The sequence below is a fragment of the Gekko japonicus genome, unplaced genomic scaffold, assembly GCF_001447785.1.
Source record: "Gekko japonicus isolate JY-2015 unplaced genomic scaffold, Gekko_japonicus_V1.1 scaffold22, whole genome shotgun sequence".
Taxonomy (NCBI): domain Eukaryota; kingdom Metazoa; phylum Chordata; class Lepidosauria; order Squamata; family Gekkonidae; genus Gekko; species Gekko japonicus.
Window position 1 is genome coordinate 356,500 of NW_015175971.1, and position 24,896 is coordinate 381,395.

The 24,896-nt window shown below is 42.8% G+C and overlaps 2 protein-coding genes across 3 annotated transcripts in view; both read right to left on the bottom strand.

Annotated features, from left to right (window-relative positions):
* The window catches only part of RALGPS1 (Ral GEF with PH domain and SH3 binding motif 1), a 347,217-nt gene extending 327,751 nt beyond the window's left edge, over nt 1-19,466 (bottom strand). For both annotated transcript variants that reach the window (XM_015426073.1, XM_015426072.1), the window contains exon 1: nt 19,391-19,466. The gene's annotated coding sequence lies outside the window, so the exon portion shown is untranslated. The remainder of the gene's footprint in view (nt 1-19,390) is intronic.
* LOC107122936 (ornithine decarboxylase antizyme 1-like) lies at nt 1,727-2,757 on the bottom strand. The gene is given in 2 exon segments (XM_015426075.1): nt 1,727-2,477; nt 2,479-2,757. Coding segments are annotated over 2 exon segments (663 nt in total). The 5' UTR covers nt 2,665-2,757; the 3' UTR covers nt 1,727-2,000.
* Nucleotides 19,467-24,896: the final 5,430 nt, after the last annotated feature.

Consider the following 24,896-nt stretch of genomic DNA (forward strand, 5'->3'; position numbering starts at 1 on the left):
AAATATAGTGTATCCAAACAATTATTACAAACAGAATACCCACCCACATGCAAAAACAAAACTGAAACCTTTTTCTTTTCTTGTGACAATAGCACCTCCTAAAGGAAGAAATGTGTCTTGTTCTTGCATTGGAGAGTTCAGTTTGTAACCTAGGACTTGCTTGTCCTCAGTGCACAGAAATTAGATCAATCTGATACCATACATATTTTTTAGAAATGATTTGGAAAATATTTGAACAACTTGTCTTAAAATATTTTATTCATCATGTTAAAATAAAATGTTCCATAATCATTTTTTTTCTTTTCTTTTCTCAATTTTTTGGAAAAAAAACAAAAAAGGCTTCAGGAAAAAAATGGACAAAAAACCAGCCTTCACATCTCTACCAATAAACAAAACACAAAAACCCCACGCACCACACATTATAATATGCTGGACAGGCAAACACAAATACTTCTGCAAACTGAAATGACCACTGCTATTATTGCACTGCACCCCAATTGTGCAAAGGTGTTCATGAATGCCTCAGGCTAACTCCCAGAGGTCACATGTTTCAAAGCAGAGACCCTCTCTAATCCTACCATGTGGCCTTGTAAATGCTGTCAAACTTCCCTGTTAATCAACCCAACTGTTCAGGAGAGATAGCCTTTTAGATACATCTGGCCTGTATCTCCTAAGCCTTTGTTAACTATTGAAATCATAAACTCAGAATCAAAAAGCAGCTCTAGTACAACCCTACCAAGGATTAGCACTAGCATAAAAAATAGCAGTTGGAAGAACTGATACCATATCAAGCTTCAAACAAAACAAATTAGACTCCTGAAAACCTAAGGAAATTCTTTCATGCCTTAAAAAAAAAAAGCTTCTAATAATACAACATCTCACGCTTTCTGGCACTGCAAAAAAACGTGTCAATCACTGAAGTGCAAGTTGCAACAATAGTCTACAGTCCTGAGATTACACTCATGTTTGCCACAGCTGTTGCATTTGGGAAGCCAACAGCATTTGTTCATAATCCATCTAGAGTCTAGCCACTGACAAATGTCAATGATTTATGAATGGCAACTCATTGGCTAGTACTTCAAACAACCATAAATAAAGATACCAAGAGAGGGACAAATTATCCTTTCCCAAGTACTGCAAGTATCTTCCCTACTGGACTTCCTCCAGTTAATGCCCAAATCCTTTTTACTTGGGTTTACTTGCTTCCAACAAATCTGTTATTGAATTGGAAGAAACTTCCTTGTGGAAATTATAATCAAAGACACTGAGGGACAAAGCAATCTGAACTTCCTACAAAAAATACATCATCTTCTGACTGTCCAAATAATAAACTCTGTCATAAATTTACTGAACAATAAGAGGGGACCTTTTAATGAGCACTTGACAATATCATATCATATATTTACAACTAGACCATGAGAATCAGAACTGTCATCCACAGTCATTGCCACAAATTTGTGTGATTCTAGTTTCCACATCCCTCATATGCAGTCTGTATTTTTATACAGAAGGCAAAGACTTATTCCCTTTGATGATGTTTTGCTTCTGTTCCTTTAAATATTCTGAATAATTATATTTTCCTATAAAAATTCAATCTTTTAGAACACTTTTCATTGAAATTGAATTTTTCCATTTCCATGCTGTCTATTTTTTTTTTAAAGTAAAATATAAACCTTTATTTAGAATTAAAGCAAATACTTCAGTATCACAAACACACAATATTAAACTTCCAAGAAATATACTGCTAATTTGGAGTGAGCATTTATTTCTGCACAATCACAACATGCGGACAAATTCCAGAGAGAGAAAGATGACAAAAAATTCAGAAATTCTCAACATTCCCCCCGCCCCCACCACCACAGCAGCCTGTCACAAGAAATTCGTACAAAGAACATGTCATTAAAGCGCGCACGTGTGTGAATATTACAGATGTTGACAAAATTTCTACAGATTCATCTTTACAGAGGACAAGAAAGCTCTACGAGGCAAACACTGCGGATCTAGTCTTCTCCGGAAGAGTCTCGTTCAAACGTGTAGGCCATGAAGCAAGCGTCGGGTCTCTTGGGGACTAGGGGATGCCCTGGTTTCACAATCTCAAAGCCCAAAAAGCTGAAAGTACGGAGCAGCGAGGCTCTGTCATCTCTGTTCTTGTGGAAGCAAATGAAGACGTGGTCAACTTGAAGTTGTTCTTCAGCAAACTCAAGAAGAACTGCAAAACTGTCTTTGCTCCCTTCAGGCAGAGCACCATTAGGGATTTCAATGTACAGGTGGTTGTTGTTCAGCACAGTTCTCCAACTAATGTGCTTGGCATCCGTCAGCCTGGACTGGACATTAAGGATTCTCGTCCTGTTATTTGATGTTACTTCTTCTGTTACATTCAGCCGATTATCAGAATAAAATAAATTAGCTGAAAGATTGTGATCCCTCTGACTATTCCCTCGCCCACCTGGGATCTTCAGGGGTGGGTGAGGGGCATCAGGAGCACCACCGAGGACCTGGACCCAGGTTACTACAGCAACTGAAAGACACCCTGGAACTCCTCAGAGCAGCGCTGGCGGGCAGGGCGGGCATGTCTGCGGCTCCTTGGTGGGTCTTTTTATTTCCTTCCTTCTCGCGGGCGAAGCAGTGACTGTTGAGGATCCGCTGCAGGGAGGATTTCACCATCCGGGCCGCCCCCTGGTCACCGAGCCCCCGAGTCGGGTCTTCGCCCCCTCCCCCGCAACGTTTTGCTACTCCGTGTCTCTCTCCCTCAGCTACACAAAATGGCCTCCATGCTGTCTATTGACCATGTATCTAGCTAAATACCTGTGTTAACACAACAACAAATTTAAATGTTTTCATCACCACTGTTGAAAACAGCATAAGCAAGTGGGAACCCACAAGGACTTGCAGGAGGTATCTCATTTCCCCCTCCTTCACTATTTTCTCTTGCCCTTTCCTGAAAGGCCCCATACGTCTTCCTTTTTCCTGCTTCCTTCTCTCCTTCTAGGGTTGGCAACCTCAGGGTAGGGCTGGGAGATATCCTGGAGTTGCCAGCTCCAGGTTGGGAAATTCCTGGAGATTTGGGGGTAAAGCTTTGGGAGGGCGAGGTGGGGGGAGGGAAGCAACCTCAGCAGGGTACAATGCCATCACGTCTACCCTCCAGAGCAGCCATTTTATCTAGGGGAAATAATCTCTGTCATCTGGAGACCAGTTGTAATCCCACCTGGAGACTGGCAACCCTACTTCCCATGGAGGAATTGGCTGCTTTGGTGGCTGGAGTCTATGCCATTATACCCTTCTGAGGTCCCTCACCTCCCCAAACCCCCCCCTCCCCAAGCACCCCCCCCAAAAAAAAATCTCTAAGGCTTTCCTAACTTGAAATTGGCAACCCTATCTCCATTTTACCCAACAGCCATCCTACCTTTATCTGCCCCTCTGTCTTAAGCTTTCCCTCTCCTCTCCCCCGCCACCAGCAGCCTCTAATGGGGTTAAACTAAGGTCCAGTTGGGTGGTGTTGGCCACAGGGCCACACCCAGGGCTCTTTTTGTAGAAAAAGCCCAGCAAGAACTCATTAACATAATAGGCCACACCCAACAACAGGAACTCATTAGCATATTGGGCCACACCCGACAGCACAGCTCATTAGCACATTAGGCCGCACCCACATGTTACCAGAAGTGTGGTTATCCAGCCACACCCACCTTTTGCTTCTTATTCTCTTTACCTTGTTTGTTGTCAAAACCCAGGGCCTTTTTTTGTAGCAGGAACTCCTTTGCATGTTAGGCCACACACCCCTAATGTAGCCAATCCTAATGAGTTTCTGCTGTTCCTGGTGGGCGTGGCCAACTTGGGAGCCAGCCAGAACTCCGTTCCTGTGCGTTCCTGCCCAAAAATAGCCCTGGCCACACCCACTTGCATGGTAGAGAACCCTCAGGGAACAATGGAGTAGCACCTCACTTTCCCCTGTATTCCCCCCCACACACAGACTATTTTCTCTTTTCCTCCTTCTGGCAACCCCCCATATTTTCTTTCCTTTCCCTGCCTCATTCTAGTTCACAGCCACTCACCAGACTACCTTTTATCTGCCTTCCATTTTCAGTATTATTTCCTTCATTTATACCCCACCTTTCTCCACAATGAGGACCAAAGCAGTTCAGAATATTCTCCCCTCCTCCACTTTATCTGCACAACACCACCATGAGGTAGGTTAGGCTGAAAGTAAGTGACTGGTCCATAATCATCCAGTGAGCTTCCACAGCAAGATGGAAATTCAAACCTGGGTCTTTGTGATATTCAGCTGTAACTGCACCTTGCTCTTTAAAACTTTATTACTGTTTTAAGAAAGATAATAGTTGTATGTGCTGGTTAATTTGATAAATTGTTAACAGGTGATGTTTGTCAAGGATGAAGCCTTTGTATGTTGGCTGAAAATAGTCATGTTTATTAAATCATTAGCTTGTTAGTGGAGAGATAGTGGATAACATTGGTAGGTAGAAGGCTGGTTTTTTTAATCTCTCCATCCCACAGCAATGAAGGATTTGCCTGCAGATGAACCAGACTACCAGGAGGAGAAACTGATGTGCGGCTGGCCAGCAAGACTGAAAGTTTTATTTCCCTCCTGCCTCAAAGACTCTGTCCGCAGCAAGAATCTGTTTTTAAAGACAACGTAAGATAATTTAAGTAGCTAGGTTCTTTTTTAAGTTTTCTGTTTTGGACTCTTGAAGGTACCGATATTTGTTCTTTTATAAAATAAATTGTCTTTCTTTTGGAAGTTTGTGGTTATTTGATGTGCATTTGGAATCTGATAAAGAAAGAGCCCACGGCACCTCTAGTGAGTTTCCCTTTCTCCAGGTCAGGAGGAGGGCTATATCATGGGGTGCATCACAGACTCCCAGATCCTACTTTGAAGCACCAACCACTACACAACACAGCTTTTCATAGGGTGATTGCTGTTGTGCAAGGCCTAGCTGAGTCATGCAAGTTGGGTTGATATCAAGTCAACCAGTGCTTGCTTCCAGGCCTAGTGTTGCCAACCCCTGGGTGGGACCTAGAGATCTGCCAGAATTACAACTGAACGCCAGACAGCAGTGATCTATCTCCCTAGATATAATGACTGCTTTGGATGGTGGACACTATGGCCTCTCCCCTCTCCAAACCCTGTCCTCCTCAGACTCGATTACAGAATCTCCAGGAATTTCCCAACCTGGAGCCAGCAACCCTAGCCGGGCCTTGCCCCAATGAGTCCTACCTCAAAGGCTAAAATGAGGCAGGAAACTGCCTTGGCCCTTCCACCCGCCTCTTACTGACAGAACCAAGCCTGGAATCTGTGGCTGCCTAGCAACAACCACTGGGGGGATCCTTTGAAGAAGAGGAGATTGGATTTATACTCCGCCCTTCACTACCCAAAGGAGTCTCAGAGCGGCTTACAATTTCCTTTCCCTTCCCCTCCCCACAACAGACACCCTGTGAGTTATGTGAGGCTGAGAGAGCTCTCTCGAGAACTGCCCTTGAGAGAACAGCTCTGAAAGAACTTATGACTGACCCAAGGTCACACCAGCAGCTGCATGTGGAGGAGTGGGGAATCAAACCCAGTTCTTCCAGATAAGAGTCCATGCTTTTAACCACTACACCAAACTAGCTTTGTTTAAAGCTACAGGCATTCCTTCTATCATTTTTGGGTTTTTTAACCTCCTTGCATTTTTTTAATTTCTAGATTTCATATTTTTTCTGCAAACCTGTGGAAACATCTGTCTCGGCCTGTGGAAACATCTGTCTCGGCCATTCATGGCTCCAGTCACCAGATTTAAATATCCAAATATTTGGCCAACCTCACTATTAGTATATAGACAAGGGGCGGGGGGGAGCTCCACACCGAGAAGGAAGAGGAGGAAGCAGCAGGAGGAGGTAAGTACCCCTCCATCCCGCCGGTTCCCCCCGTCTCCTCCACCATCCCCTCCACCACCACCACCACCACCCTGGCTCAGGGGGCGAGGCCCGAGCGGCTTGCAGCAGCTGGGCCTCAGGCCCCGCTCGTCTCCCCCCCCCCCCCTCTCCGAAGTGAGGCCCGGCGGGTTGCAGCCGCCCGGGCCTCGCTGGGCCCCGGCTGCCTGCCCGGCCGCTGGCTCGGAAGCGGTGGCGGCGAGACCGTCTCCAGAGCGTTCCCTGCACATGTGCAGGGGACACTCTTGCACTTTTGGGGGGATTTAAGTATCCCCCCGATATTTTTTCGAGTTTTTAGATTTTTGTGCACACCTGGGGACCGTCCCAAGTGTGCACAAACATCTCCCTCCCCCCCAGGTGCCCCCGATGCGCGGATTTAGGTATCCGCACACAGGGGGCGCCTTTCGGTATTAGATATATAGATGATGAGTTTTATTACAACACTATTTATTTTGACTTTAGACAGAAGTGGGCCTTATTTTTAACACCATTTTGCAATAGATGTCTGTATCTGAGACTGATCTTGCAAATTAGTCAGTAAAGTGGAATAGCTAAACAACATGGCTTTTATAGCAGAAACACCAAATATCCTCTTGCCTCTCAGTCTGCCTCGTTATTGCATTTTCAATATGCTAAGACTCAAATAATGTTTTCATGCAAGTAAAAAAAAATCCCTTATGTGATGTTGTATAGTGTCCAGTTTAAATTCTGGCTTTCAATGATAAGCAAGCCAATAATGGCACAAGAAAGCATCACAGAAGCCATAATGCATGCACCAGTCATAAAAGAACCAAAATAATTTTCCCCAGTAGTCAGCAGATTATTTCAAAGGCAGAGTCCAGCTCCAGACACCTCACACAAAATAAGCAAAAAATTCCTTTAAAAATACCAAAACTAAAACACATGTGCTTTTTATATGGTGCACTTTTAAACATCATGTACTCAGCTTAATTTGGTGTAGAGCCAGTTTGGTGTAATGGTTAAGTGTGCGGACTCTAATCTGGGAGAACCGGGTTTGATTCCCCACTCCTCCACTTGCACCTGTTGATGTGACCTTGGGTCAGTCACAAGCTCTGGCACAGCTGTTCCTGAAAGAGCAGTTGGTGTCAGAGTTCTCTCAGCCCCACCCACCTCACAGGGTGTCTGTTGTGGGGCGGGGAAGGGAAAGGAGTTTGTAAGACTCCAAGTGAAGGGTGGGGCATAAATCCAATTTCTTCTCTTCTTCTTCTTAATCTTTCTCAGGCAAAGGTGCTCAGGCAAACAGTTACAGCCTCCTCTTAGTATTTTAACAGTTTATCCTAAGCAGAATCACACCCTTCTGAACCCACTGAAATCAATGGACTTAGAAGGGTGTAACTCTACTTAAGATGGTACTATTAGTTACATGGAAACTCCTAGAGCTCCACAGTTATTTGACAGAATAGAGTTCACATTATGGTGAATCCAACACTCAAACCTTAAACATATTTATTAGTGTCACTGATTTCAACAGAATTTTTAGGCTCCCAGTTCGAATGTTAACACAAAATGGACCATTGGATACTTACCGTGATATGCTGAAGCACTCTTCTGCCGAAGGCTGCATCAGTTGAATTGTAAATATTTATTTCGTAATGTCTTATAAATGTGGAGACCATGTGGCTGCTTTACAAACCTCTTCTACAGAGGCATGTTTAGCGAACGCCGTGTTAGCGGCAGCACTCCTTACAGAGTGTGCTGTAATTCCGGCTGGGATGACTAACGTGAATCTTATATACCTTGATGATAGAGGCTTTGATGGTACTACTGATCGCTGATCTAGACATTTTTCCTCCAGCATTTGGCAGTGAAATATTTATGAACAAGGAATCTGTTTTTTTCTAATATGTTTGGTTCTGCATAAGTAGACCCTGAGTACTCTCCTCACATCCAATGTATGCCACATCTTTTGCCTAGGATGGTTGGGGTTGGGGCAGAAGGACGGAAGGCAGACTTCCTGGGATCTGTGGAATGTTGAACTGACATAGAGGTTGGGTTGGTTCTCTTGACAACTTTATCTTTGCAAAAGATGCACAATTCAGGTTTGACAGAAAGCACACCAAGCCCTAATACTCTTCTATCTGAAATAATCACTGTGAGGAAGAAGGCCTTCACCCTCAACCATTTTAGAGAGATTTCCCTAATGGGCTCAAACAGAGGCTTAGTGAGTGCAGTAGACTGTGAAGATTCCATAAGGGAAATCTATGGATCTGTGGTGGATCCTTTAGGGTTGAACCTCTGAGGAAGTGTATATGTGGATGTTTTGAAAGACCAAGACCTTTAAAGTGAGGTAACACCAGTCAGTCAGTCAGTCAGGCATTAATTACGGCAACAAGCCATAGAACACACACGCTTAAATATTTTACTTTAGACTTTATATCCCGCTCGAACCCCCTTCTCAGGGAGTCTCTGAGCGGCTTACATGTGGTGCTAGTCACACAATTTTATCCTAACTAGGGCCACAGAGTTTGTAGGGGTGGGGTTTCCTACCGGCACCCCTGTGGTGGTGGATTGGCATGCTCGTTCTCGGCTCGGCACTTCGCTCGTCCCCGGCGGGCTCCATTTCGATCCGGCGGCAGTTCTTCCTTCGGGCGCACGGTTCCCGCCTTCCTCTGGTTCCAGCAACGTCCTTCCGGCTCTGCTTTACGCCAGCGTCCGACGTCATCATGCGGCCGCCTGGATGTCTCCTCCTTCCTGGCCAGCAGGGATCGCTCTGTTGGTCGCAGTAGCTTGCTGCTGCTGCTGCCGCCGCCGTCCGCCGCGCCACACCACCTCCGATCTCCAGGGCCGATGTCTCGTCGCCGCCATCTCCGCCGCCATCTCCGCCATCTCCACCACACTAGGCAGGGTGCCCCCCACCCTACTAAGGGTGGGTACCCATTTATCTACTTGCAACTAATTGCTTTCGAACCGCTGGGTGGGCAGGAGCTGGGATATAGGTCGAGAGCTCACCTCGACCGCGGTGGTGCTTGAACAGCCATAGTGGCTGCCGAGCGATGTTACTAATGCAGGCGTGTTTTTTTTACTGCCTGCGCCACCGCTCCCACATTCACATAACTGAATTTAGCACAGTAAAATGAAACTCTATAAAAATACAGTTGAGCATAATAAAGTAAAAGAAGAACATAAAACAGAGGCTATTAGGCAACTATTATATATTTGATCATGTATTTCGGATGCAGTAGCATGCTACCCAAATTTTTGCCACAGTTTCGGTAAATGTCCGGTTGCCATCAATTAACAATCGGTTACACTGCTCAGCACCTGATTGTCCCACCATATCTGTTATAAGAGGAGTAATATATTTGTCACGGATCTTGTTATACCAGTTACATCTGAGCATCATGTGCTCAATAGTTTCTGTCTCTCCTGAGCCGCATCGACAAAGTCTATATTCAGTGGGGATCCTTTTGAATCTGCCCTCAAGCATCGCGGAGGGGAAAGCCTCACATCTGGCTAATGTGAAGGTTTTCCTAAACTTATGAGTATCAAGCTGTGATAAATAGGACATGGGTTGCAAGCGATATTTGACAAAATCTGGGGCTCTAAACTTAGGACATCTACCAAGATCTGTCTGTCTCTCCATGCCCATCATTCTCTGTTTAAGGGCTGATTTTGCTACATCCCAATGCATACTCAAAATCGCTTGGGGGGGGGGGAACCAAGCTCATATAATTTATTATGAACTGCTCTCAGCCATTTTGATTGAAACTTGTCTGAGAGTAACAAGTGGGTTAGTCCCTGAGGATGGAAATTTAGTTTAAGCCAATACTGGAGTGAAGCTAAAGTAATTTTGGCTTCCACTGTTAATAGCACCTGTCTCTAGACGGATCAGTGTATTCGATACACACCTCGGGACCTAAAGAACTGCTCTGAGAAATTTGGACTGAACTCACTCTAAGGGGGCAAAACTAGAGGAAGGAGGCCCAATAAAAGTGCCATAGAGCATCTGTCCAACTGCCTTTGCTTGAAAGAGTTTTTGGGCAGCTGGCACATAATAAGCCCCTTTGGTGCAATAGAATAGCTGTTCTTTCACCTTGAGAGGCAAAATATAGGCTTTCCTGGCCCCCTTTGATTGAAGAACCATACCTAAGTATTTAAAGCAGGGAACCTGCTCTAATGAGTGCCCATTTACAGACCAGATTTTTTTCTTTTGTCTGGCCCCGAAGGCCATAACCTTCGTTTTTTGAAAAATTATTGTTAGTACCTTATTGTTACAAAAGTCTGCAAACTTACTGAGAGCTCTTCTAAGGCCAACTGGTGTTCTAAGATGACAGCATCGTCGACATACAGTAAGATAGACACATGCTGTTGTTGAAGTTTTGGTGGATGTAAACTGGGGGAGTCCAAGTAACTTACTATATCATTAATATATAGATTAAACAGGGAAGGGGCTAGTATGCAACCCTGCCTAACTCCCCTACAGGTGTTAATAGGGTCCGATAGATTTCCTTTCCTGTTAAGCCTAACCTGCAAATGGGTGTTATCATGAAGAGCCTGCAACAAAAAGAGGAGCCTTCTATCAATTGAGGAAGCTTCTAAGCTACCATAACGCTCACCTACAAGGTTAATTATTTTTGTAAAAACTCCTGCAAGTGGCCAACCTTTCAGGACTCACTTTCTGGTTAAATCCCAGAAAAGGTTAGAACAAGGGTGCCAAACATACAGCCCGCAGGCTGGATCCGGCCCCTGCAAGGCCCCAATCTGGCCCGAGAGCAACTGGCTGTGTACTGCTTCCTGCTCCTTACATTGCAGCTCCTTCTGGCCAGTGTTGGAATTTACAGTCTTGGGAAAAGTAAAAGCTGTACATAGACATACAGGTTGGAATTCAGGAAAGCAAATTCTGACAAAATTAAAGTTATGCTGGGTAGAATCCCATGGTCAGAAATACTTAAGGAGAAGGGAGTTCAAGAGGGATGGGAGTTTCTTAAAAGTGAAATACTGACGGCACAATCAGAAATGATTCCTATGAGAAGGAAAAATGGGAGGAGCCTAAAGAAACCAAGGTGGCTCCATAAACAGCTTTCTAAAGACTTGAGAAATAAAAAAGACTCATTCAGAAAGTGGCAGGAGGGCCTTATAACCAAGGATGAATATAAACAAATAACCAGTACTTGTAGAGAGAGAGTTAGGAAAGCTAAAGCTCAGTATGAACTTATTTATTTTATTTATTTATTTCATTGTATGTTGTTGAAGTTTTGGTGGATGTAAACTGGGGGAGTCCAAGTAACTTAGGCTAGGAAGAGATGCTAAAAACAAAACAAAAAAAGGTTCTTTTCTTATGTTCCAAGTAAGAAAAAGAGCAAGGACATGGTAGGCCCATTGCGGAGATAGGAAAGTGAAATCGTAACAGGTGATGAAGAGAGGGGCAGAACTGCTCAATTTCTACTTTTCCTCAGTCTTCTCTTACAAGTGAAACAGTGCTCAGCATAGCAAAAACAGAACACATGATGAAGGAAGGAAGTTGCAGCCTAGGATCGGTATGGGGTAGTACATAAACACCTAGTTTCTTTAAATGAAACGAAGTCCTCGGGGCCAGATGAGCTGCATCCAAGGGTACTAAACGAACTTGCAGATGTAATTTCCAAGCCTCTGTACCTTATTTTTGAGAATTCTTGGAGAACAGATGAGGTGCCAGAAGACTGGAAGCGGGCAGATGTTGTCCCCATCTTCAAGAAGGGGGAAAAGGAGGATACGGGTAACTACCAACCCATCAGCTTGATATCTATACCTGGGAAAGTTTTAGAACAAATAATCAAACGGACAGTCCTTGAGCATTTAGAAAGGACAGCTGTAATTACTAAGAGCCAGCATGGGTTTCTCAAGAACAAGTCATGTCAGACTAACCTTATCTCTTTTTTTGAGAAAGTTAGTACTTTGCTGGATCAGGGGAATGCTGTAGACACAGTTTATCTTGATTTCAGAAAGGCTTTTGATAAGGTTCCACATAACCTTGTTGACAAATTTAAAAATATGCTTTGGATCCTATGACTGTTAGGTCTATCTATAACTGGTTGACAGATTGCACCCAAGGAGTGCTTGTGAAAGGTTCCTCATCTTCTTGGAGAGGAGTGATAAGTGGAGTGCCTCAAGGATCTGTCCTGGGACCTGTTTTGTTCAACATCTTTATCAGTGATTTGGATGAAGGGATAGAGGAAATGCTTATTAAATTTGCAGATGATATGAAATTGGGAGGTGTAGCAAATATGGTAGAAGACAGTCAGGATACAGAATAATCTTGATAGGCTGGAAAACTGGGCTAAAACAAATAAAATTAATTTCAGTGGAGATAAATGTAAAGTTCTGCATTTAGGTAGGAAAAATCAAATGCATAATTATAGGTTGGGGGAGACTTGTCTTGGCAGTAGTATGTGCGATCTAGGGGTCTTAGTAGACCATACACTGAACATGAGTCAGCAGTGTGATGCAGTAGCTAAAAAGGCAAATGCGATTTTGGGCTGTATCAACAGAAGAATAGCAACCAAATCACGTGAAGTGATGGTACCACTTCACTCTGCTCTGGTTAGACCTCACCTAGAGTATTCAGTTTTGGGCACCACAATTTAAGAAGGATATAGAGAAGCTGGAACATGTCCAGAGGAGAGCAACGAAGATGGTATGGGGTCTGGAGAACAAGTCCTATGAGGAAAGGTTGAAGGAGCTGGGTATGTTTAGCCTGGAGAGGAGACGACAGTGAGGGGATATGATAACCACACCCGCACATTCCCCCAATTTGGCCCGCATCTTCTTGATCCAAATAATAAGAAAATCCTTGTATAAGAATACATAAGTCGTCTCCGGATTATATAACGATTCAAAAAACGGATGTTCCTCAGGAAATATTCTATAAAGTAATACAAGAGCTTTCATGCCCATAAAGTTCTAAACACAGAACCAGGAATAATACAATGCATTCAATGGTAGGACACTGATCTCAAAAGTACTCAGGCTGTGAACATACTACTCAGTTTCTGATGTACAAAAGGCAAAATGCCATAAAACCAAGACTACAAGGGCACCTAGAGTAGGTCTGCTAAGAAAACTCTTACTAGAATAATAATAATAATAATAGTTCAATTTATTAATTGCCCTATCCTGGCTTACACCAGGCTCTGGGCGATGTGCAAACAGCAAAATGCCATAAAAGCAATACAAATTTTAAAATATCTGTGTACCTCTCTGCCTTACAGGCCCTGCAGAATTGTACAAGGTCCTGCAGAGTTCTGGTGTCATTCGGCAGAGAGTTCCACCAGGTTGGGGCCAGGACTGAGAAGACCCTGGCCCTGGTCGAGGACAGCCAGACATTCTTAGGGCCAGGGATCACCAGCAAGTTGTTATCAGTAGAGCGCAAAGGTCTCCCAGGGTCATAGCGGAGAAGGCGGTCCTGTAGGTAGATTGGTCCCAGATCGCTCAAGGCCTTAAAGGTCAATACCAAAACCTTGAATCTAACCTGGTACTCTACTGGAAGCCAGTGTAGCTGGTGCAGCACTGGTTGAATATGTGCCATCCATGACATTCCCATCAGGACTCACGCCACCACATTCTGAACCAGATGAAGTTTCTGGATCAGTCTCAAGGGTAGACCAGCGTAGAGTGAGTTGCAGTAGTCTAGCTTGGAGGTGACCTTCGCATGGATTCATAAAGAAAAAGTGTCCTTATATTATCCAGGCTCCAGACTACTTAAGGCTTTAAAGATGAAAATCAACACTTTAAATTGGGATGGGGGGAAATAGGAGCCAGTGTATTTGTTATAAAATTGGAGTTATATGCTTCAGGCAGTCTGCCCCCAAACAAAACTCTAGCAACTGAACTCTGAACCATTTCCAAATCCTTTTGAAGGGCAGCTTCTTACAGGCATTATACCAGCTTTACTACTTTATGTTACTTCAGATACTGGCTATATAAAACGTGAAGAAATGCAGGTCTTATAAGTGACTGTTGCTGTGTAATTTGTGCTGACTGCATTATTTGATATTCTCCCTTCATTTGTGAAAAACTAAAAAGCACAAACATTTCAGTTCATTAAAAATAACTGTGCTCCCCAAAATGCCATCTGTGCTTCTGGATACAGAGAACTAAAGAGAAGTGAATTCTCCATTCAACATGGAAAATCACAAAGCTTTTTGGACTGATAGAGAGTCTAGGGCAGCAAAACTTCTATGCACCTTGTTACTTGGAGGTCTACATATCTGATTGCTGGTTCCTAGACCCATCTTTTCAGTCTCAGTTAAATCATAATTAATGCACGCACACACCTTAAAATAAACAGCAAGAGAAATACAAAAGAAAAATACTGCTTGCCTGAAATGGCTGTGAATTCTTTTGGAAAGTGTGTACTTACACACAAGGCAACCACTCCCCCCTCCCATTCCCATCAGCCATGTAGATGCAGGAACACACTGAATTCTAGTTTTTTCACTTGCATGTGCTACATCCTTCTACCATGTTTGGAGCAATTACTAGCATTCAAAATACCTACATAGAAATTACTCAAAAAGAAGGCAGACAGAGAATTTTGTTACAGTACAGCTGACTAGACCCTGACTCTGCCGTTCAGACTGTTCATCAACATTTTGAGAATCCCACTTTCAAAAAAATGATGCTGAAGAATGAAATGTATATCCCTCAGATGCTCTTCAATATATGGTAAAATATTTCTGATTTCAGCACCCAATACCAAACAGGTTGCTTAATCCATTGTATGTTTTATTATACTTGTTTCCAAGCATAAATAGAACACTAGAAACAGAAAGAGAAAAACTAGTATTTACTAATCATTCAAAATAATTCAACTACATTTAAACCGGAGAATCCTGCCAATAGCTCCTTTGCGTCAGACATTTGCTAGTGAGGCCCACCACTAAGGTCAAAAAGCAGGTAGCTAAAACCATAATATCTTGTTCAACAGTGCCATCTAGCGATTATCTAACAAAAATTCTAGAGCTCTAATTGGAAAACACTGAGGACAATGTAATTACATTGAGGACATTTTTATTGTCTGGGCATATGGTAAAGAAGCTCTGGACACACTCCACCAGGCATTCAATGATTTTCACCCCACCATCAACCTGACAATGAACCAATCCATGCAAGAAATACATTTTCTGGACACTACTGTAAAAGTAAACAATAGATGCATAGACACCACCTTATACTGGAAGCCTACTGACCGACAAGCATACCTACATGCCTCCAGCTACCATCCTAAACATACTAAACGATCCACTGTATACAGCCAGGCTCTACGCTACAGCCGCATCTCCTCCAATCATACAGACAGAGATTCACACCTGAGGGATCTACAGCACACCTTTTTGGAACTAAAGTATCCACCTAATTAAGTCAGGAAACAGATTAACAAAGCCAGAATTATACCCAGAGAAAACCTATTAGAAGACAGACCCAAAAGAGACAATAACAGAACATCACTAGTGGTCACATACAGCTCCCAGTTCAAAACAGTTCAAAGCATCATCAATGACTTACAACCTTTACTGGATAGTGACAGTTTTCTTTCACAAGTACTGGGGGTCAACCTTTTCTTGTGCACAGACAGCCCCCCCGTCTCAAACAACTCCTCACCCACAATAATGCAACATCTCATTTGAACATGGACACTGGGACCCAGATGCCAACTTTGCTGCCATATACACCCAGACAACACAATCACTGAACCTGTCTCAACTACACCATCAGAGGCTCATTAACTTGCTCATCTTCTATGTATATGCCATTAAATGTCAACAATGCCCTTCAGTTCTCTACATAAGAAAAACAGGACAAACCCTATGCCAGAGGATAAATGGACACAAATCTGACATCAGGAATTGCAAGATTGAGAAACCTGTAGGAGAACACTTCAGCCTTCCAGGACATTCAATGGATGACCTCAAAGTGGCTGTTTTATTACAAAGGAACTTCAGAAACAGAATTAAAAGGGAAATAGCTGAATTACAAGTTATTACAACACTTGGTACAAAAACCTCTCCAGGACTCAACAGGGATATTGGGTTTTTATCTCATTACATATGCTAACTCATTCAGTCCTCATATATGTATTCTCAACAAGAAGGACTATAAATCCTCTGTATTGTAATGTATTTTAGAAGAGAAGAAGAAGATATTGGATTTATACCCCGCCCTTCACTACCCAAAGGAGTCTCAGAGCGGCTTACAAACTCCTTTCCCTTCTCCTCCCCACAACAGACACCCTGTGAGGTAGGTGGGGCTGAGATAGCTACGGCTTGCCCAAGGCCATCCAGCCAGGTGCAAGTGGAGGAGTGGGGAATCAAACCCGGTTCTCCCAGATTAGAGTCCACACACTTAACCACTACACCAAACTGGCTCAGTGTATTTCTTTTTCAGAACACTATATTAGAATACTGAATGTAAGCAAGGGATATTAGGATGTCTGCCAACATAATAGCATTTTTGGATGGGGATGTAGTGTTAAGTGCCCTGACAGGAGAGAATGAAGATTCCCAGACACATCCCACAATTAGAAAAGATACCTTTAGACATTTATCTACTAATTTGACATATTTATTGCTTTACAACTGTTGACCTTATAACATTGTTATTTAGTGTCATCATTATCATCATGTTGCATGTTAAAATGCTGGCTTGGCTACAAGTTTGAACCTTGACTGCCATTCTAATGTATTTGATAAAGTGTGCGTGCACACAAAAGCTCATACCTTGAATAAACCTTTGTTGGGTTGTTGTTTTTTTTGATCCCCCTAAGGGGAATTTTTTTATTGATTTTTTACACACTACAAACTACAACCGAAAAGACCCACTAATAACTAAAAACCCAAGAGTAGGAGATCAATACATCATCTTAACTCAATGTTACTTTAAAAAGCTAACAGAACAATGAACATAGCCGGCTATGCTAGGTTAATTATCTCTTAACTATTCATTTAACTGCTTAAAGAAACCCCCCGAGCATCCCAAAATTATTTCAGAGTTTTCAGGCACAAATCAGAGTCCTTCAGTCACTATTTATTCTTCTCTTTTCTAATCCTCAATTTGTATGACCTTTGGGGGGCAGCTGACCCCTTTTCAGAGGGTGAATCCTCGTCTGAAGACCCCGAGCCTAACTCATCGTCAGATTTGCTTTCTTCTTCTTCCTTCTCGTCCTCAGCTGGTTCCCCGAGCTGTGTTCGCAGAAAGTCATGTGCCTTAAGAACAGAGTCAATCTTTTCCTTTTTATCATGAAGTTTGAAAATGACACATTCTGGGATTAACCATCTGTAACTGATGCCATTTGTTTGTAGAAAAAGGATTAGTTCTTTGTAATTCTTTCTCTTCTGTTTTATGTCAAATGGAATGTCTTTTAAAATCCTGATGTTGGTGTCCCCAATTTTCAAAGGAGTTCCCGTAGTTGCTTTCAAAATAGAGCCTCTCACATGTCTCTTTGAGAATCTGACTACTATTTCCCCAGGTAGATTATTTTTCTTGATATATAAGGAATAGGACCTGTAGACCACATCCATCTCGCTGTAGAGGTATTCCGCTGTCAAATCTGTCATTGGGGCTATTGCTTCACTCAGCCGTTGCTTCAGATTCTCTCCTTTAATTTCCAGGACCCCTTGAAACCGTACGACCAAATTGGCTTTCTCCATTTGCAGCTGCAAAAGTTGTGACTCTTCCGTGGCTTGCTTCATTTTCAGCTTCTGCACCTTTTTCTTAACTTTTTTAGTCTTGGCGTCCATTTCCTTGACCTCCTCCTCCGTTGCTTTTAAAGATTGAGTCAATTGTATCTGCTGTGAAGCCATACTCTGGCCAATTGTTGACAGTTGTTGCTTAATGCTAGTCATCTCATCTAGCAGAGGGCGCAAGGAATCAGCCGACATTTTTGAAAGCTCAGTGGTCTCTTCCGTTCGAGGACTACCCACTTTCACTTTCAAAAGTTTTTCTTTCTCCGGCCATCTTTTTGGACTTGTTTACTTATCAACAAGTTGCTAAAGTCTCTGATATTCGCCCAAATGCTTGTCTGCGCTCTGGTAAGTCTTTTAAAACAGTTTCAAACGGTTTTTTTCCCGCTCCCCCCTCTTTATTCTGTGTTTTCATTTATACGTTTGGGAGGGGGCCCTCCCCTGCTCGCTTCCCTTCGCTCTTTAAGGGGGGCAGCTTTCTTTTTAAATCTTCATGCTCGCTTCAACCCAACTCACAGTTCGTTGTTGGCCAACCAGCCTCACTCGGCATCGGGGGGTTTTGCCCAATCTCCAACGCTTGTCCCGGTCAGCAGCACTCGTACCATATGGTCACTCAGCGGCAGAACCTTCGGGGTGGAGGAGCGCCTCAATTCTCCAGCATCTCGCCGTCGAAGAGGCCACCCCTCAAAAGCCCCCAGGCTAGGAGCCTTTTGCTAAGGCTCCGGGGGGGTCGCGACCCATCGCACCCCCTCCTACACGTTGGTGTGCAGTTTGCATCCCCGGGGCATCCGGGAGATGCGTCTGCCTGCATGTCGCCATAGACCGAAAGTCAACCTTTGTTGGTCTTAAAGGTGCCATTGGACTCTAAATTTGTTAACAATCTTAAAAATCTTAATTTAAACAAAGGGCATTAATCTAGCTAATGGCTAAACTGACACCATGCTCCCTCCCTCCTCCCCTTTCACAGCATGCCAGGGTTGAAGATGAAAGTCTGACTCCCACCGGTTGTGATACCATGATGGAAAGGACCTTCACTAACTGAGGTCTGTTCCCATCTTATTAATTGCCAGTAACTGTTTAGGACGGAACTGCAGGATTTTTAATCTGTATTAAACCATGATCAAGAATTTCAGTTACTGGGATATAAACAACCCTCAGCAGTAAGGGTTTTAAACAGTTTTACAATTACACCTAACAACCAGAATTAGACGGAAGATTTCTATCATCAGTTCCAATATGCTACATGCAATTAACCAGATTTGTGCCCATCCCACAAACCATCCTTTGGCAAAACATGGTTTGCTGCTATGTCTAAACCGTGCTACAATTTACAGAATATAATTGCATAGGCTTGGACCCTGCACCTTCTTTCTGCTTGCACTCCTCTACATCTGTTGCAGAGGCAGTCCTCCTCTGCACAGTACATGTTCCATTGCCACTAAAGACTTCCACTCACATAAGACCTGCTTATTTAAAGGAGCTGGAAAGCACCTAGCATGAGAGGAATGTGATGCATAATGAAGGACAATTTCCACAATGGATGAAGAGGCATGCACGTGGAAATCCAAATGGATTTACCATGGATGTACGGGATCCAAGCAATACTTTCCCTATAGGGATTTATTCTGTTATACATTATTCTTGTCTTGTAGCAGCATATCAAGCATTGACAGCTTTAGTTCAATGGCATACTCTAAACTTGTCTGTAATTATTCTGCCATTCCTCTGTAGATTTCTCTGTATTCTCCATCCCCTTCCCCCATTAATAAAATATAAGCACATTCACTTACCCATAGTGTATTTTCTTTTCCAGTTTTAACTCTGCATGGTTAAACACGAATGAGGCATGACAACACATCTCTCAGAACAGAAGTTTCTGAAAACGCAAATGAAAACACAAATGGCTTTTTCCATTTTCACACACATTACATAAAAAGAATACAAATAAAAAAACAGGAAATCAGTCACAGATACTGAATACAGAGTATCTCTCCCATATATATAATTGAGTAAGACGCAGCGTAAGACAAAATGTGCTCCGTCAGCCATTGGCCGGCCAGCTGCCGCTCAAGGCTGCTATCCTGCCATTGGCTGGGAGGCGGGAGGTGAACGCTGCGTCTGAACGGCGCGGCGACAATGCACCCCATGCCGTGCCCCGATTTCCCTCCCCCACCCACCTACCCAGTTGAAGGGCAGTGGCGGCAATTCCTTCTCCCCCCCTCGCCAGGCCCAGAGTCGCCACTTCCTTCTCCCCCCAACTGTCCCCATGGCTTCTCTGGACCTCACCAGGCCCAGAGTCGCCACTTCCTTCTCCCCCCCGACTGTCCCCGCTGCTTCTACATAAAGGCAATTCAATTATAAGCTCACTGAAAAAGAACAAATATTTAAGAGAATTTTTCCCAAACTCTTCTGAAAAAGAATTCTAGAATCTTGGCGCCACCACTTAAGATACTGCAGTACACAGTTTAAGAGCGGCATTTACCACACTTCGTTTTCAGTCTATGCCCACTGAATTGATGTTTGGAAAATATCCCAATAAACCACAGGAACAACACATCTGTACATGAAGAACCTCTGTAGAAGATTTATTTCACTATATAATGATTGGTCCTTTATATTTGGACCTCAGAAGTAGATTCCTATCTGGAATTTTAAGCCAAGTGCACAATTTATCAGACAGTGAAAAGCTGATCTTTCTCTTGTCAGATACGAACCCCTTGGAAGGAAGCACTTTTTGCACTTGCACCTAGGAAAGTCAGATCCAAGGCGGCTTTTAGAAATGTCTCACAATGAGTTATAAAGTATTGATACCATGCTTTTAAAATTCCAACTGCTGTAATCCTGACATTTTAGTTGTACATTTTAATTTAGTTGTATAATTGAGTTTTATTCTGAATGCAATGTTTTAAATTATAAGTATTCTTTTATGTAATTTTGTATTGTAACAGCCAATAGCTATATACAATAAATCTATTCTACTCTACTCACCACTTAAAAATGGTCTCACTCTGGCACCATTCCATTTATTTTCAGGAAAGGTGGTACAACTACAGATGTTTTGAAATTTTTCTAAGCCACAGGAAAGCTTCTCTCTTTTTTTGGTCCATTCTCCCCCCCCCCCCCCAAAAAAAAAAAACCCTGGAATTTTTTTTGGGTGAATGAAACCTACACAATACTTGCTTTCTTACCAAACCTAAACTTACTTTAGTGCTTTAACAACATAAAAGTTTCAATTATACTGCTGTTAGCATATAAAACTTGAAAATTTATGAAATTTAAATTTGTTTGGTTTCTATAAGCAAAACTGTGAGTATATCCAAACACTAGAGAAAGAGCTACAAACTGAACCCTATGCTACTTTAGCACATAGTTCTTGCCATATGAGAGGCAGAAAAAATTACTGAATAGAAAAATGCACATTTTGTAGTAGAGAATTATCTGGATAGAAAGTTTCATATAGCAGCATATTCAGATATTAATTTAAATTTATAACCCTGGACTTTTCTATAGTGTATTATCACCACATGCATTGTAGCATATTAACTGTGGGCAAAATTTGACATATAAATATCTAACACGTCAATGAAAATGTTCTAGGTCTACTGCATACAAAGAACTTATCATTATCTGTAGAAAGTCTTACATAATAAATCTTCACACTACTAATTTGAAATATGTAAAAACCCCATCTTAAACCCATTTCATTCATTCCAAATGAGAAATATTTTAGAGTTTTTCCAGCGCTGCTTAAAACTTCTAATATTTTTGTTGGAAAAAATGGAACAAAATCCTCAGAACAAAAACAGGTATGTCCCCCCCCCCCCCCAAAAAAAAAAAGTATTCCAGATTTTTGCTTGGGAATTCATAATACCCCAGCAAGGCTCACTGCTGGATCTTAAAAGGCAAGTGAATTCAAATTCCTATGAAATTCTGTAAAGCACCATATACACTGATGGCAATATATAGCTATACCACCCAAAATTCCACAGACCCGTAACACTGCAGGTGACGCCAAAGAGGTAAAAAGTCCAAACATTATAGCACATCATGCTGAATGCAAATTCACTCTTGGTACCCTACCATGAGATACTAGTTTGATGTCGATTTCATCATGGTACAGTCTTATAGTGGAAGATTGTTTTGTATAGACTGTGTTTCACACTACTTTCAAATTTTAGTTGAAAAGAAGGCCACCTAAGACACCTAACTCTCAAATGCATTATGCTGAAAGTACATTAAGACCATGAAAGAAATTATACAATAATCCGAGTATACTTTAATTAATGTGGTGTGTACCTTCATAACCTAAGGCTATGACTCTAAACTTCAACAAAATTCATCTGAAATCAAAGTATTTTGTTCTGCTTTGAAACGTTCCTTAAAAAGACAAAACCAGAGCAAATCTCAGCTATCTTTGCTATAGTTAATAAAGTGTTACTCTCAATTTTGTTGCAGTTAGTCTCATCATAAAACAACTTCTATATACCTAAACGCCTTCAAGTCACAACTGACTTATAGTAACCCCAGCAAGGGGTTTTCAAGGCAAATGAGAAGCAGAGGTGGTTTGCCCTTGCTTTCCTCTCCCACCCAAGTACCAACCCTGCTAAGCATCTAAGATCTGACCATACTATGCTGCCTTCCTAAACATTAGGGGGAAGGGTACAAAACAACTTCTGCATCACTGTTAATGATAAAATACACATACGTTCACTATTAATATCCTAAAGATTCACAGTGCCATCTTAAACTGATAGCTGCATTCTTCTAAGCCAATTGAGTTCAATAGATTTAAAAGGGTTTAACTCAGTTTAGGATGACACTGTCACTTTTGTAGTTACAATAGTTTAGGGGCAAACACGGATCAAAATGCAGCTCTGAGGCACATGAGAATCATCTCAAATTACTTTACATCGAGCTTTACATATTGAGAAGCCCAAGCCTGTTCAATTTTTATGAACCCTTTTAACAGATATAAAAATATAGTTAAAACACACTCCTTGGATTAAAGCCAACTTTATCCAGTGTTGTTTAATTAGACTGCCACCCAGCTACCAAACATACTAGTGAAAAATAAACAGGGGCCCCGGTCACACGGGCAGGAAACTGCAGAGGAGAAGCGTGGCTGTTTGCCCTGAGGCAAACTACTGCGCAGTTACGCGATCAGACCTCCTGTGGAGGTCCTGTGGAGGTACCGTGGAGGTTCCATGGCAAGGGAGAGGTGCTGATCACAGGACAAGCCGGCGCGCAACGAAGAAGCGCGCGCCGCGGCAAACTGTTTTTTATTTTTGTGTACATGACAAATGCGCATGCTCCGTTGGGTGCGCATGCGCATCCACAGAGACTTGGACAAAAAAAACCACACCTTATTTGCAAGGGGACATGGGCGGGCGCCGGATGCCTCCGGAAACGCGATCAGACGCCCGCCCTTGCCCCGCAGTTTCCGGAAACTAGTACCTCCAAGGTACTAGTTTTTTGCCACGCAGTTTCGGCTGGAAGCCTCGGTTGAGGCACGGGAGTGCTACGCTTCCCAGATGTGCTGGTGAGATCGCGCCCGGAAACTCCGACTGTTTTCCGTCTCACTTGTGTGGCTTCTGTTACGTGTGACCGCAGCCAGGATTACTTATTAATCAGAGTAAACTTTTCTCCAGCTGGGGATACTTTGCCCAGAAAATTACTTTATAAAATGACCAATATTTTAAAATCTCATGAATGGTTCACAGCTACTATAAAAGCCTGTACTTTGCTTTAAGATATGCCAAGTTTGAACTGGTCAAAATATTCCTTCTACCAAGATATAAAACATATTGCAGGTGCTTTTTCAGCCTGCAGCTAAAGGAGAAAAGCACACGTGAAAGCTGTTCAAATTGGCTCACCAGAACCCAAATTGAAATGCTACAGCAAGGCTTGTAATGTTAAAGGCTGAGGGCCCATGAGGGAAAGAACAAATAACCAGGAGAACTTTTCCTCCCCATATAATGCAACAGCTGACCTCCAGGGCTAGATGAGCAGCTTCCTGCTCACCTAAGCTCTTAACCTCAACAGTCCAGCATGCTATAGCAAACTGCCCTGTAACCCAGACTATACAGATGATCAGGATCCTGACCTCCTAGCCCAGACCTGTACAAAGAGGAGAGCATTTGTACCCTTCCCCATGATGTTTAAGAAGATGAGTTCACAGGAATGCATACCTAATTTCCTGCCTAAATATTATATGCTTATTAGGGGGCTTGGCAGGCCAAATTTCCCTCATTTAACTAACTCTCAGCTGCCATCAACATTCCATGCTTTTTACAGAGCAATGAACATATATGGTCCTCATCAGTGAGGTGGGGGGAAGAGATCTCCTTTATAACTGACAGAGCAGTATTCTGAATATCTGGGTGATCTCCTAAGTATACAGAATCTCCCAACCTTGTCTGTATTCCAATTTTTCTGTTTTCTTGACAGTCACTGAACTACGGCTGCTTGAAGAAACAAGTTGGAAACTTCCAAAGATGGGAAGGGTTAAAAACAGGGAAATTTTCCCCAAACCTAAACTTCCCCTTCTAGATATTATGACATCTTGTGGGCTTGAACAGTTTGTTTTAAAACATTCTGGGTTGTTTTAAAAATCTAGGCTATGGGTTCCAGCCTCATTTAGCCTACAGCCTCTTTTGGAATGCTCTGACGGGGAGACAGTACCACCACACAATGGTTGCCATGGGGGTACCTTCAGCATATCTGTTTCTCTGGGAATGGAAAAATCTACCAAATAAATAAATTTGAGTTTGGGGGGGGGGGGGGCGCTGTACTGATTTTTCTCCATCTCCTCCCCCCATATTTTTAAAAGACAATTTCAATTAAGTGAAACATCCAAGATAAATTTTTCAAGGGAGCCAAGAAAAATTCATTTAACAATGTAACTTCAAAAAAGGTACTAATAAGTATCCAAATGCAATAAGCTGTAGACCAGGGTGTCAAACATATGGCCCGCGGGCCGGATCTGGCCCCTGCAAGCCTCCAATATGGCCCGAGAACAACCTCTGTGGCGCTTCCTTCCTGTTTCTAATGTCGCAGCTCCTTTGGGACAGTCTCTCCTATTTCCTGCTTCAGAGGAGAGAAAGAAAGGCTTCCCTCGATTGGCTGAAGGCTCCTCCCCCCGCATTCTCCTCCTCTGGGGAGGGAGAGGGAGGTAAAGAGCCGAGGGGGGGTGGAATGGCATCTCATGGGACTTTTAAGAAGACCAGCAACATTTTATTCCAGATATAAGCTTTTGTGTGAAAGCACACTTTTTCTTCTTCAGAGCCAGAAAGGGAG